This window comes from Patiria miniata, unplaced genomic scaffold (genome assembly GCF_015706575.1).
Source record: "Patiria miniata isolate m_02_andy unplaced genomic scaffold, ASM1570657v1 HiC_scaffold_5, whole genome shotgun sequence".
NCBI lineage: Eukaryota > Metazoa > Echinodermata > Asteroidea > Valvatida > Asterinidae > Patiria > Patiria miniata.
In genome coordinates, this window is record NW_024037072.1 from 31,640,867 (window position 1) to 31,653,819 (window position 12,953).

The 12,953-nt window shown below is 41.3% G+C and overlaps 1 protein-coding gene across 9 annotated transcripts in view; it reads right to left on the reverse strand.

The window, feature by feature from the left end:
• Positions 1-12,953, reverse strand: part of LOC119740773 (regulator of G-protein signaling 7-like) — a 132,061-nt gene that overhangs the window by 17,084 nt on the left and 102,024 nt on the right. For 4 of the 9 annotated variants that reach the window (XM_038216189.1, XM_038216188.1, XM_038216193.1 and 1 more), the window contains exons 12-16: positions 11,623-11,670; positions 10,202-10,318; positions 6,888-7,019; positions 5,183-5,257; positions 3,934-4,138 (exon numbers count right to left, since the gene is read on the reverse strand). In XM_038216189.1, coding sequence (XP_038072117.1) covers positions 3,934-4,138; positions 5,183-5,257; positions 6,888-7,019; positions 10,202-10,318; positions 11,623-11,670 — 577 coding nt within the window. Of the gene's footprint in view, positions 1-1,216; positions 1,238-3,933; positions 4,139-5,182; positions 5,258-6,887; positions 7,020-10,201; positions 10,319-11,622; positions 11,671-12,953 lie in introns of all 9 variants that reach the window. The other 5 variants (XM_038216187.1, XM_038216191.1, XM_038216186.1 and 2 more) reach the window with 2 other exon arrangements.

Below are 12,953 nucleotides of genomic sequence, written 5' to 3' on the forward strand. Positions count from 1 at the left end.
ATTGAGGGACTCCTGCACAAACAACGAAACATTCGACTTGAAACTACATTAAACTAATGATTTTTTGCTTGAAACAAAAAACGTTTTGTAACGTCCGTAAGTAGATCTCTAAGTTTCGATGAACAATATCCTACTGCTGAGTAAAGTCAACCCCTTCTAATGATGCCTCGGATAGGGTACCGGTCAGAGACCGGGCACCAGCTTAAGCCTGATAACACATTGCCCCATTGGAACGTTAGGCTGCCTGGGGTAGATTTCCATTATTGTTATCAATACAGAAGAGAAAGAAAATCTGTTCTAAATGGAAAAGATGATTTTCCCCCATTTTAGTTGATGATGAGATTTCTCACCTAGAGATAAAAAGGCTTCGAACTGAACAGGATTCACAGAACTCTTTCTTAAAATAATTACAAAAAGTGGAAGCACTGTCTGTTGCTGCTACCTACAAAGGAAACTTTGTAATTACTCTGGACAAAACCAAGGGATGGAAATTACCAGCTATTTGAATTTTTTTTTATATTTCAAAGTTGGAGGATAAGTAACTAGACTAGACTGTGTCAAGAGAAAAATCATTTGCTGGACATTCCTTGGTTTCTGAAGGCTGCTTATTATCTAAATGGCCAACTGAGGATTTGAGTTCCCAACAAAAGAAAGAAGCCATTTTGTTTTAGACTAACTACCTTCACATCTGGTCACCAAGAGTCTCCAATCTATATGTCCTGGACCACTTGACGTTTCATTTTTTTTTTGCAGTTTTAAATATCACAGGCTAAATGACTATTTTGACTTTCTATAAGTTCAAAATATTTCCTTTCAATATTACCAATTAGATAAACTAATAGAAAAGCTAGATTACAGTACAAACTGAAAGTTGCAATCAAACAGGGGATCTAAGAACATTTCCCCTAAAACTTTGTGACTATCTACAATGGATGAGAACAATGAAAAAGAAAATTTGGTCAACTCATTCACTGAGACAAGATGGCTGCCGCAGCAGCGGACCATAAGGCACTGGATAAGAAGCCTTCTGATTGGTCGGATGGTCCTGGAATGGCAGCCATCTTGGTTCAGCACGAACAAGGTGCGTACGTGTAGTTAATGATAACAGTCGGTAGTTGGTTTTTCGGAATTCGATAAATAACAACGTGGTGAATTGGGAAACAAGTGTCTAAAAAATATGGGGGAAAAAAGCAAGCCATGTATTAAGGAACCATACCTTTTCCCAGTGACTCAGGCACTATGTGCAGCGTAAAAAAAAAAAGTCACATGAGGAGTTGCCAGTGAGAGAGAAGGAGGAAGAATGAGGGGAACGGATGAGAGGAGTGTGAGTGTTACAAGAAAGAGGGAAAAATTGAAAGGAACAGTCCAAGGGGAGGGAGTTGAGCGAGTATGATGATGGAAGGACAAGGTTGGAAGTGAAGAACAGGAGAGAGAAAGAGTCATGGTTAAATTGTCTGACATCAACGTAATCAGCGTTTGAAATGTTTGGGAATACAAGTGAAACTCTTCGAAATTAACAAATCTTTGTCTCCATACCCCAAACTCATATCACTACTTAAATTAGCTTTCGACGAGTAAGTTTTTCCCAATTGTTATGGATGCTATTTCTATATCTAACTGTTTATCATTTAACAAATAGAAATCTACAGAGTGTGTGCCAGACCAATTTGACCCAGGTTGTTACAACTGATAATGTAGTAACAAACGAATAACGTATCACCAACCGGTAATGTAACAACAATTCGGGCGATTCACAATGCAGTGCGCCACCAAGAGTTTGCCATGGATAGTCAACTTTTCAAGTTTACGGTCGACAAAATATGGTTCATTTGAATGAATGTCAGTAGACAACTTGAGCTATTATGTTATAGATAGGGGCATAGCGTTCTGCCGCCTTACAAAAAATCACCATATTGATACGAAGAAAAGAAAAGTGCAAACATATACTCGAATCATACGCTTACGAAACTACTGACCAGAAAAAACGAACAATTTCAAATGTCCCATGCTGCGAATTTGTCGACCATCTCCCACAATGCACTGGGAAAAATGAACTCTCCGTGTCAAACTATTGGTGGGGCTCTGCATTGTGAATCGCCTGAATTGACCGATACTGTACCACTAACCGATAATGTTACAATAATTGACCAATAATGTAGTAGAATGTAGTACACTATCAGTCAATTGTTGTTGCACTATCAGTCCTAACCGAAAATGTAACAGAAATGTACTGATAATGTAGTAACATTTGCTACACTATAAGTCAATTTTTATTACATTATCGGTTAGTGATATGGTATCGGTCAATTGTTGTTTCATCGGTTGGTGATCATTATTCGTTTGTTACTACATTATTAGTTGTAACAGGTTCTTCTTATTTTGGCCAGAGTGATGGACTACATGTACTTTATTAACTCCCACGCAGACTTTTCAAATCAAGAGAAAGGAAAAAATGACCCCAAAAGAGTATACTGTTTGCATGTCTGCGTAAGATCATTTGTGTATATTGACAAACTTTTAACACTCCAGGTGAAATGCTATGCACTACGTATGTTCAATTTTTGTACAATGGCACCGTCAAATTTGTTATGGTATTACATTTTAAGTACTTCAACAGTGCAATTGGGTGCCGAGTATTGAAGCCGGTGCACAGCTACTTGTATATCGAGGGCACTTTAAGGAAGTTCTGTCCTCTGTGATTACGAGAATTGGTTTACTTAACACCTTGGAAATATGGCCAAAAATGTCGTTTCAACTTGACTTTATCCCCTAGCTGAAGCCAACACATTTGAATACGATAAATTCAGCTGTCAATAAGGGCACCCCAAAAATTCATCTGCTGCCCTCAACTTTGTTTTTAAATTGGAGAGAACTGCTAGCCAGCGTGCACTTTACATGCTGTTTATACCAGGTAGCGATTCCACAATGCCAAATGCAAGTCAAGATTCATTAAACAAAATAAAAATATCAAGCCAAAAGAATGCAAGATTATGGGCTAAAGTTTTACCGCTACGTTTTCAAATGATTCCCTCAGAAGGTTTACATATGGAAGCTATGCGGTAACCAGTGTTTCTTTGGACTGGGCTGTGCACACACATGAAAAAGATCTTCACTATTTTTGTAAAGACAGGCCAAAAGGCCGTCTAAGGGAGGAAAGAACTTAAGAGAACGTAGTCTGCACATAAATAGCGGTTTCTCAAGAAGGAAAATGACAGCCCTGACCCCAGATTGTAAGTCAATCACAATTCGATCACAAGTCAATCACAAGTCAATCACAAGCCAATCACAAGCCAATCACAAGCCAATCACAAGTCAAATCACAAGTCAAACCCCAAGTTAAGGTCACAAGAAAGGATGAACAATGAAAAGTTTGTCATTTGACTTAAGACTGGATGACCTCTGATTGACCTGTGACAACGAGCAAAAGACACCCTCCCCCCAGGTGAGCCTGTGTGCATGGTTTGTGCATATGAGGATGCAATGAACCACTGCTTGGTAAGATCATGAAAAAGCCATGACAAGTTCACAATGAGTAGGAAGGATGTACTTTTGTGTGGGACAAAAGAAAACTTTGCAGATTGACAAAAACAGGTGAAATGAAGGACGATACCGAAAATACTCCAAATAAGTGAAGAAGGTATTAACGCACTCATTTCATTAATGAAATTCTAAGGGGGAGAGAGTAGATTTTGTGTGTTTTTGTAGATTTTTTCTTATGCAATTGTTAGGTTTTTGATGCATGATAATTGTTTGAGTGGATTTGAATATCTTCCATTTGACTTCCAACACTGCCAAATCTGCCATTGCTCCATGTGATGTACAAAAAAAAGACCGAGGAAACAGTAACCAGCCACAAAATAAACTGACAGAAAATAAAGGGAAAAAAATATTGAGAGGACACAACCCATAAGGAGGGAAGTCGGGACTGCATACCTTTTTCTTGGGATTAAGAAGTTCTTTGTACAGCTCAGATTTCAGGAATCGTGAGTAGCTGTCGCTGCGCATCAGCATGTAGATGTGCTCCTGGGCGGAGTCAAACGTGTACCGGCCGGCCGCCCCCTTCATGTTTTTCCGCGTGACCTCACGCACCTTGGAATCCACGTTGATGGGACAGTGCGACGCTTCAGACAGGAACTCACTGGTAGTTTACACAAAAAAAGGGAGATATTTTTTTTTTTTCAAGAAACCTTTTTTTTTTGAAATTTTGAAACAATCCTTTGTGCTAACACTGAAAGCCTTCTTTATTTCCCTCAAGAGCAAGGTACAAAAGCACTTTCTCATCAGAGCTGTTGAGGGTGTGTCTCCGAAGTGGAAGCATTTTGGGTCCTGCAAGAGGGCTGCAAAGGAAAAGAGCGGCATTATTGTCGTCATCCAAGGTTTCAGCTCCACACCCATCAGGAACAAGAACCGTGATTTGTTGGGATGACTGAGGAGCTGTGGTGCAATGGTTACGGTGTTCAACTCACGTGCCGTGCTTGTGCTCTTGGGCAAGGCACTTTACTACAATTGCCTCTCTCCACCCAGGAGTATGAATTGGTACCTGTGAAGGCAGAGACCAAATTGCGCTGATCTCGAGCTGCTGTATAAATATGGCCTTATTCCTGATAAACAGGGATAATAATTGTGAATCACTTTGAAACATTAGGTATAAAGTGCTATATAACCACCACATTACCATGGGCATCCCGAGGGGAGGGCAAGGGGGAACTTGCCCCCCCCCCCCCCCCTCCCCGGAAAATGTCCCTGCCAACCCTTGAAAAATTATTATTCGAGAATATGCTGAAAAAGTACAGGGATTTCTGGGGGACAATGTGCTTTGCCCCCTCTAGAAAAATTCTGGCAATGCCCATGCACATTATTATTATTATTTTTATTACTGGGGTAATGGTTACAGGAAAAATCCTATTTTCTTTCATCAAAAACTAAAATGCTGTAAAAATAGAGGAGGACACCATCTTACACTGAGTGGAACTGTTCATGCTAGAAAACCTGTATTGGCTGCAGCATGAATGTACACATGGAAGCAGCTACGCCCACTTTTCATAGACACATCAAACGCATCCTAATGATCAGCCCTTTAATTTCCAAAGGCAGCACTGTTATCTTGGCTTGAGTGTTATTCATAAAGTGGCCATGTTCACAGACGTCAGTCACCATGCTGCCGAGGACAAAAAAAACTTACTCATGGATCTCTTGTGCCTTGGCTGGAACTTTGCTGATTGCTGTGGCTCTCAACTCTTGACATGCTATCCAAAACCTGCATGGAAAAAGGCCAGAAATTTACTAACTGGAAAAGAGGATTAATCCCCTTGTTAAATTAAGGTGTAGGACGGAGGAAATTCTACCCTTTTTCCAGCATTCAGACCTTTTAACCCCAACCTTCCAAACTCCTTCAAACTCTACTTGATTTTTGAGGATTTTCCAGGGTTGATGGAGGTAGAGCAAAGCACCTGCTACGTTACATGGGGCTTGATGCTTCTTGAAACTTGGTAGGTACAAAGAGTGTGCCATTGGGTTCCTGCACAGTGGAGGATTTGGAGGATTGATGAAGGTAGAGCCCAGCCACTGTTACTTTACATGGGGCTTGATGCCACTTGAAACTTGGTAGGTACAAAGAGTGTATACCATTGGGTTCCTGCACAGTGGAGGATTTTGGAGGATTGAGGAAGGTAGAGCCCAGCCACTGTTACTTTACATGGGGCTTGATGCTCCTTGAAACTTGGTAGGTACAAAGAGGGTGCCATTGGGTTCCTGCACAGTGGGGGATTTTGTAGGATTGATGAAGGTAGAGCCCAGCCACTATTACTTTACATGAGGCTTGATGCTCCTTGAAACTTGGTAGGTACAAAGAGTGTATACCATTGGGTTCCTGCACAGTGGAGGATTTTGGAGGATTGAGGAAGGTAGAGCCCAGCCACTGTTACTTTACATGGGGCTTGATGCCACTTGAAACTTGGTAGGTACAAAGAGGGTGCCATTGGGTTCCTGCACAGTGGGGGATTTTGGAGGATTGATGAAGGTAGAGCCCAGCCACTATTACTTTACATTTACATGAGGCTTGATGCTTCTTGAAACTTGGTAGGTACAAAGAGTGAGCCACTGGGTTCCTGCACACTGCAGTGGGGGATTTTGGAGGATTGAGGGAGGTACAGCAAAACCTATATAACTTTACAAGGGGCTTGATGCCCTTGTTTTCTGCAATCTAGGGGCAAGTTTGCGCAAGAACTATTGTTGACCATTGGTTAACCATAGTTCGATTAAAGTTAGCCCGAACTCTGTCTAGTCGACGATGGTCGACTACGCTAGTCAACTATTTGGAATCAACGTACTAGGAATGGTTTCATTGCTAGTTACCAATAGCCGCATGCATTTATAACGTACAGCAGGGAGCCAGCATCCAGAAGTTTTGCGATGACATTTGACCAGCGTTCGACTAGCGACGTTCCCACGTTGCTATTAGTGCGCAGGCGTAAGTACGTCACAAATCAACCATTAGTCGACTTATGGTCCTTGCCCGAACTTGGCCCTAGTATTTCAGAGGATTCAGGAAGGTTCCTTCTAGAAAAATGCCTGAGTAATTTGAAGGTATTATTGGGGAGTATTTTTTTTCTGAGGCAGCTGCGAGGAACAAAAGAAACAACCAATTAGAGAGACAGAAGGAATCAGGGGTAATCAGGATTGAAGCAGTATAAGGAAAAAAACCTGAGGAATACCTTAGTGTATCAGCTCTTAATGAAAATTCATTACATTCATGCAACAAAATGAATGAAAAGGAGTGACAGGTTTGCCGTTAAAATCAAAGTTTCGCTGAAAGCAATTAAATGTTCAAACCTAAGGTGGAAAACTAAAAGTTCTAAATTAAAATTAAAAATTCTATCGTACATTACCTTAGGTTTTCTTGACTGAATTCCTTGGCCAGGAATCTTGCGAATTGGTCTCGACCTAACGGATCCTTCAGCAGATCGTCAAAGGAGAAGCCCCACTTCTTGACCCGCCAGACAGGGACGTCCTTCAGGTTCCTGCTCAGAGAAAACAACAAAAGTTTCAGACGTGCCAAGCCCTCGGCATGCACTACATAAGCAGATGTTGAATGATCAATTGGCTTGCCAATGTAAATTAGAGTGGACTCAAAAAGTGCTAGTAACAAGCTGGCCCCAGTGCCAATCGGAGAGCCGGCATGTTGTCAAGAAAACCAGCTACAAAACCTGCCAAGAAAATTCCATTTAGCTGTTGACATGTCGAACACAAGAGCCATCCACACAGCAGTATAGCCAGGACATAGGCCAGCAAAACAGCCACAAAATAAAGTCAGGTACGGTGTCAGCAATCTAGACAGGGGTGTCATCTAAGTGGCATGCCTTCCAGAAAGCCATTCAGCAACTCATCAAAGAAAGCCTAAGGGCCACACCATCAGCAGACTGGCCAACAACAGGCTACGATAGCCACTTATTCAATTTTTCTTCAACCTCAAAGTCAGTTAGCAAACCAGCTGAGAAAGCCGGAAGGTTAAGCAGAGACTGAAATTAGACACAAACAAAATGATCCAGCAAAACCATTATGGTTCTACTCACCACTATTTGTGCATTTACGGGTAGTACGAGAACCGGGCCGGTACCCTATTGAAGTAAAACACGGGTACCCGTAAAAGAAACCCAACCACAAGATTCAAATCCAGGAGGTTGTCTGAAGGCCTTTATAGATTTACGGTGCATACACCACAACTTTCGTGACCGTCGTCTGTCCCGCATTAAAATGCACATAAACATGAAGTCTGTTTTGGTTTCCAATGTAGCCTGGTTTTCATTTTGAAAATTCCCCACAAATGGCATTCAAAACATTTCTTTTTCATTGTCTGAAGAGTTACTAAGTAAAGTTGGTTACGGGTACCCGATCCCATAATCTGGAACCAGTTCCTGTCATCAGCAGTCGGGTACTCGGGTACCTGGTTAGGATGCACACCCCTATGGGCTCTGTGCGCCGACAAAAGAGGGTGCCCTTTTACCTAGCAACGACGTTCCATGGGCGGGACATTTCGCTGGTTGACGCGCACCGTTCCTTGTGTGTGACGCACGTACACCAGGGGATTTGTACTATGTACACGCAGTGGCCGTGCTTCGGAAGATGGCGTCAGTCGGTCACCCTAACCTGTACTTTCTTTGCCAGTGAGGGGATACTTGTGAACAGAGCGGATACAACAATATGACTGACATGTCAGTTTCCTGTTTCCACAATATGGCACGCCGTCGAAAAATGTCCCTTGTTCTACCATAATTTAACCTTCTGGATATAAGTTAAATCGTACCAATTGCGGTCACCGACAAATCAATCGCTCACAAATCTACAACATTTACTTAAAGTGTACAGTACATTGCCCTCAAAAATGCAACAGCAATCCTCCTGTGAACAGGTCACTTAGCGGCTACTAAAGCACTGGTCTCGTTCTGAGATACAGCTCAGAATGATGGACTTAAATGCTCTCAGCAGAAGACAGATTACAACTTTGTCTTATCAGCAATGATGTAGTGATCTTACACTTCATTCCTGGGCCACCGCAGATTCCCATCAAAGTGGGCTGCCGAGAGTGCCCAAGGGGACTCACTTGGTTTCTGGATAACTTGCAGTGTTTGACCACGCTCTCAGCCGTTCAGCCCAAACGCTTTTTTGTTATCGTATTATCGCTCTTTGTCTTTTGCCCCTCAAGGACAAAAAATTAGGTACCGCGACAGCTATCAGGAACGGTCGAGGTTGAAGTGGCCATTTAGTTAAGACAAAGATCTGTCTCTTTTGATTCCCAAAAGCCAATGATTCAATGGTAGCACTGCCTTGGCTGAAATCTCTTTTACGTTGCCCCACTGACCCAATTCCGAAAGTCAGTTCTTGAAGAAAGAAGAACTGACCCCGAAATGTGTTAGTTGGGCAGTTGGGAAAGAAATCATAAAAAAATCGGCCTACACTACCTAGTTCACCTCTTTTAGGGACACACCGTGTCTCGTGCCTATGAAGTACATGAGCCAATATGAAGAAAAAAACAAATAAACTTGTAAAAAAAACCACCAATTCACGAGTTTGTCACAGAGACAAAGACAGAACTGTTTCATATTTTTCAAGAATGCATTTTCAACAGATTGGTTTTGTTGGGATGATAGTTTGAAAGAAGGATATTACAACTTCATTCCATCAGCACGATAGACTGTAGTGTCAGTGGGTGTATCTGGAATTGTGTTACCCATGTTATAAATTTGCTGGTGTGATGATTGGTTGTGATTTACTTACAGATCTGACATTCCTACTTCTTGCCAAATCATGAATTTCGCCTCCCGCCCAATATGCGATCTCGTTGAATTTTTTTTAAAAGATATTAAAACTGATGGAGACTGTATAATGCACACACCCACATAGGTCGGCGTAGTGATTCCGTTGGTTTCCCCAGACTATTCTTCTGGGGTTTTCCTCCCACCTCTGAAACAACCATTTCTGGTCATTGTCTTCTCTCTACAGGTTTCTTCAGGTTTGTGAGTTACAGTGCCTAGGGCACTTTTGAGCAAACCTTGGTTGGATTTGGTTTTCAGTCCCTTCCTGATTTCGTAGGTTTTCTCCAGAATATTCTTCTGGGGTTTTCCTCCCACCTCTGAAACAATAATCTCTGGTCATTGTCTTCTCTCTACAGGTTTCTTCAGGCTTGTGAGTTACAGTGCCAAGGGCACTTTTGAGCAAACCTTGGTTGTATTTGGTTTTCAGTCCCTACCTGATTCCGTGGGTTTTCCCCAGCATATATTCTTCTGGGGTTTTCCTCCCACCTCTGAAACTGTAATTTCTTCTCAATGTCTTCTCTCTACAGGTTTCTTCAGGCTTGCGAGCTGCAGTGCCTAAGACACTTTTGAGAAATCCTTGGTTTCATTACCAGAAAGGAATAAAATGGGTTTTCCTCCCACCTCTGAAACTGTAATTTTGTTTCAATGTCTTCTCTCTACAGGTTTCTTCAGGCTTGCAAGCTACAGTGCCTAGGGCACTTTTGAGCAAACCTTGTTTTTTTAGCAGAAAGAAATTTAAAAAAAAATCCATTCGTACACTGAGGTGAGTAGTTACGTCAAGTCACACCCCTCCCTCTCTTTCACTTATCAAAATATTTCCCAGCTGTAAAGTCGGGGGAGGGGCTAGATTTCTTGCACCCCCACACCCTTCTCTTTTCCCTCTTACTCACATTGTTGTGGCTGCTTCCCACAACGAGACATCATCCGATAACCAAGGATTGGAGCCTTCCGTTGGCGCAGAGAGGAAACTGTCATAGTCCCTGTACTGCTGACAGTGACTTATCAACCTGGCCGGAAGAAAATTTTTGACAAGGAATACACTGATGAAACTTGTGGAATGAGAGACAATTTAGGACACATGGGAGCTTTGTTACGGACTGTCAGGTACTGTGAGCACTCATTAGATATCCAGTCAATTGGACACGCAGTCTTGGTGCATAGCTTCACAAGTGGATGGTCCTATACACTATTCAAATATTCCAATTGAAAGTCTGCACTAAACATACTTTAATAAAAGCACAGTGCCTACTTACTTCTAGCTACTACTTTTTCTGCAAAGCAATTTAATGGCAGCACAAGTTGACTTGCACAAGAGAAGGTAAGGGGGGCCCAAACATACATACATAAAACCCAACACAAAGGGGAAAAAAGATCGAAACAAACCAGAAACTCTATCTTCATTTGATAATCTTCCACCCTATTATGAGACATTTGCTCATGCACAATGGCTCATTTTTTTTACTCTCAAGAAGTGGGTCGGGTCAATGATGATAAAATAGGTGGAATTTTCCCGACCATGAGAAGTTTTTTTAGTAAGCCTTTTTATAATGCCCTTTTTTTTCTTTAATTGTTGTTCCAATATTACATTCATTAGATGTGTGTACAAAATATGAAAGGGGTGTTATGTTTATACCCCTGCCCCCACCTTGACAAAGAGCAGGAAAATATTCCCTATGACATCCCCTGTATGATTTGCCATTTTCGAAAAACATAGCACTGGTTCAATATTAAATTGAAATCTGTGGTGTCCCCCAAATTGTCCCCTACCCTCTGCTGGAACCACCACCCCTCTCCAAAAAAAAAAATAAAAATCTTAGAAAATGTATTAAAAACAAAAATTGATTTTAAGGATGAACAAAGAAATTGACTGGAGCGGGGTCTGAACCTGCGACCTCCAGATTGCCGTTCCAGTGCTCTACCAACTGAGCTATCAAGCCCTATGTTGGCAGTTCCCCATTTTTGTAAATGTCTTTGTTCAAGGGGCGCTAGTCAGAAGCCATCAACCTGTATATGCCATGAAGCCAGGGATCATGCCCAACGTCACGATGCTAGCAACATTAGCAATGCTGCAAACCCGGGAAATAGCAAACAGGATCACTCAGAGAGAACCCGTTTCTTTGTACAACTTTTCAAAGAAACCACTAAGGGAAACTGACATTGGGTTCACACAGTTTCCCTATGTGCTTTTTTTGAAGAAAAAAAAACACCCAAAAATATAAACTTTTGGAATAGCGATGAGAGGATTTTTTTTAACGGATGAATTATAAAAAAAAAACAAGAAGGAAAAGAAAGAAATGTTGGCCAGGATTACCTGTCTGGCCGCTGTACCAGTCTCATCATAGTGAACCCAATGTCCCCACTACAGCAAACAATTAGCATAGAAAGCAAAGAAAATAAACCATGCAAGAACAAGAGAAACAAGCGTGCAAAACAAGCGTGTCAAAATAACAGTTTACAGAGGTGCAGGGACGTGTACATACACAAGAACAAAGTTTCATAAAGTTCAGACTATTATACGCTGCCGAAGTCGTGACATCACTCGGAAGTCAACTTGTTGAAACCATAGGTACCATTTAACGTGTGCTACAGCGCCCCAAACAAACGATGTGTTTAGCTATGCCATTTGTGAAGTTTTATAATTGGTTGAAATCTCCTCTGGGAAGCGAAAATAAGCACAACTGTGTTTTTTTATTGGTGTGGTAACAATCTGCTGCAAAGCACTTCACCATTTTCAGGTACTTAATTTGTGAAAATGCAAAACAACAGTAGGATGTAGTATTGCTCCCTTTGACCATGTGTGTGAAACGTATGTGGAATACACTGTTAAGGAATGTGTGTGAACCGTTGTTGAGGAAGTGAACCTGACCCTGGGGAGGAGGTGATGTCACACTTCGGCAGCGCATTTGCATGCAGATTTTATACTTTAAGACTGCATCTATATACTACAGATTGGTCCCCCAAAAAAAGAAACCCACTTTTGACAGGATTTTAACCTACTTACTTAACTTATTTAAACTGTATTTTTTTTTTAAATACAATTCGTGGTGAAAAAATCTTTTGAAAAATCGCAAGAATAATGTTATTATGCTAATTTGAATACAAGTCATCAAATCACTGTTGTCCACATTAAATCTAGTGTAGTGTTTTTCGTCTTCAAATCAAGCTCCGGAGCTCAGTCAAGCGGATGGAATAAAGCTGTCCATGGACAAACAGGTTTGGCACATGAAATTTTAAACTACCATATCTCAGGACATGGCACATGAAATTTTAAACTACCATATCTCAGAGACATAATATGCAATAACTGTTTTCGTCACTTATGTTTAAAGATCAGTATTTTAATACCATTAAATTGAATGTTTGAAATATCCTCAACAAGTAGGTGAAAATTGCTGTCAAAAGTGGGTGTCCTTCTTTTTGAACCACCCTGTAGTTTGCTGCAACTGAAAGACTTTGCATGCAAGGGATGATCATTATGGGGTTAGTAAAGTTTCGTTTCTTACACAGTTATAGTTTTTATAGAGTGAGCTATATTTTTTCGCCTTAAGTTCACATGTGAGACTTGGGTTCGAATCTCACCCAGGGAGCACTGTGTGGACTTCGGCTGGCCGTTGTCCTCAGAATTCACTCAGAAACATTTTT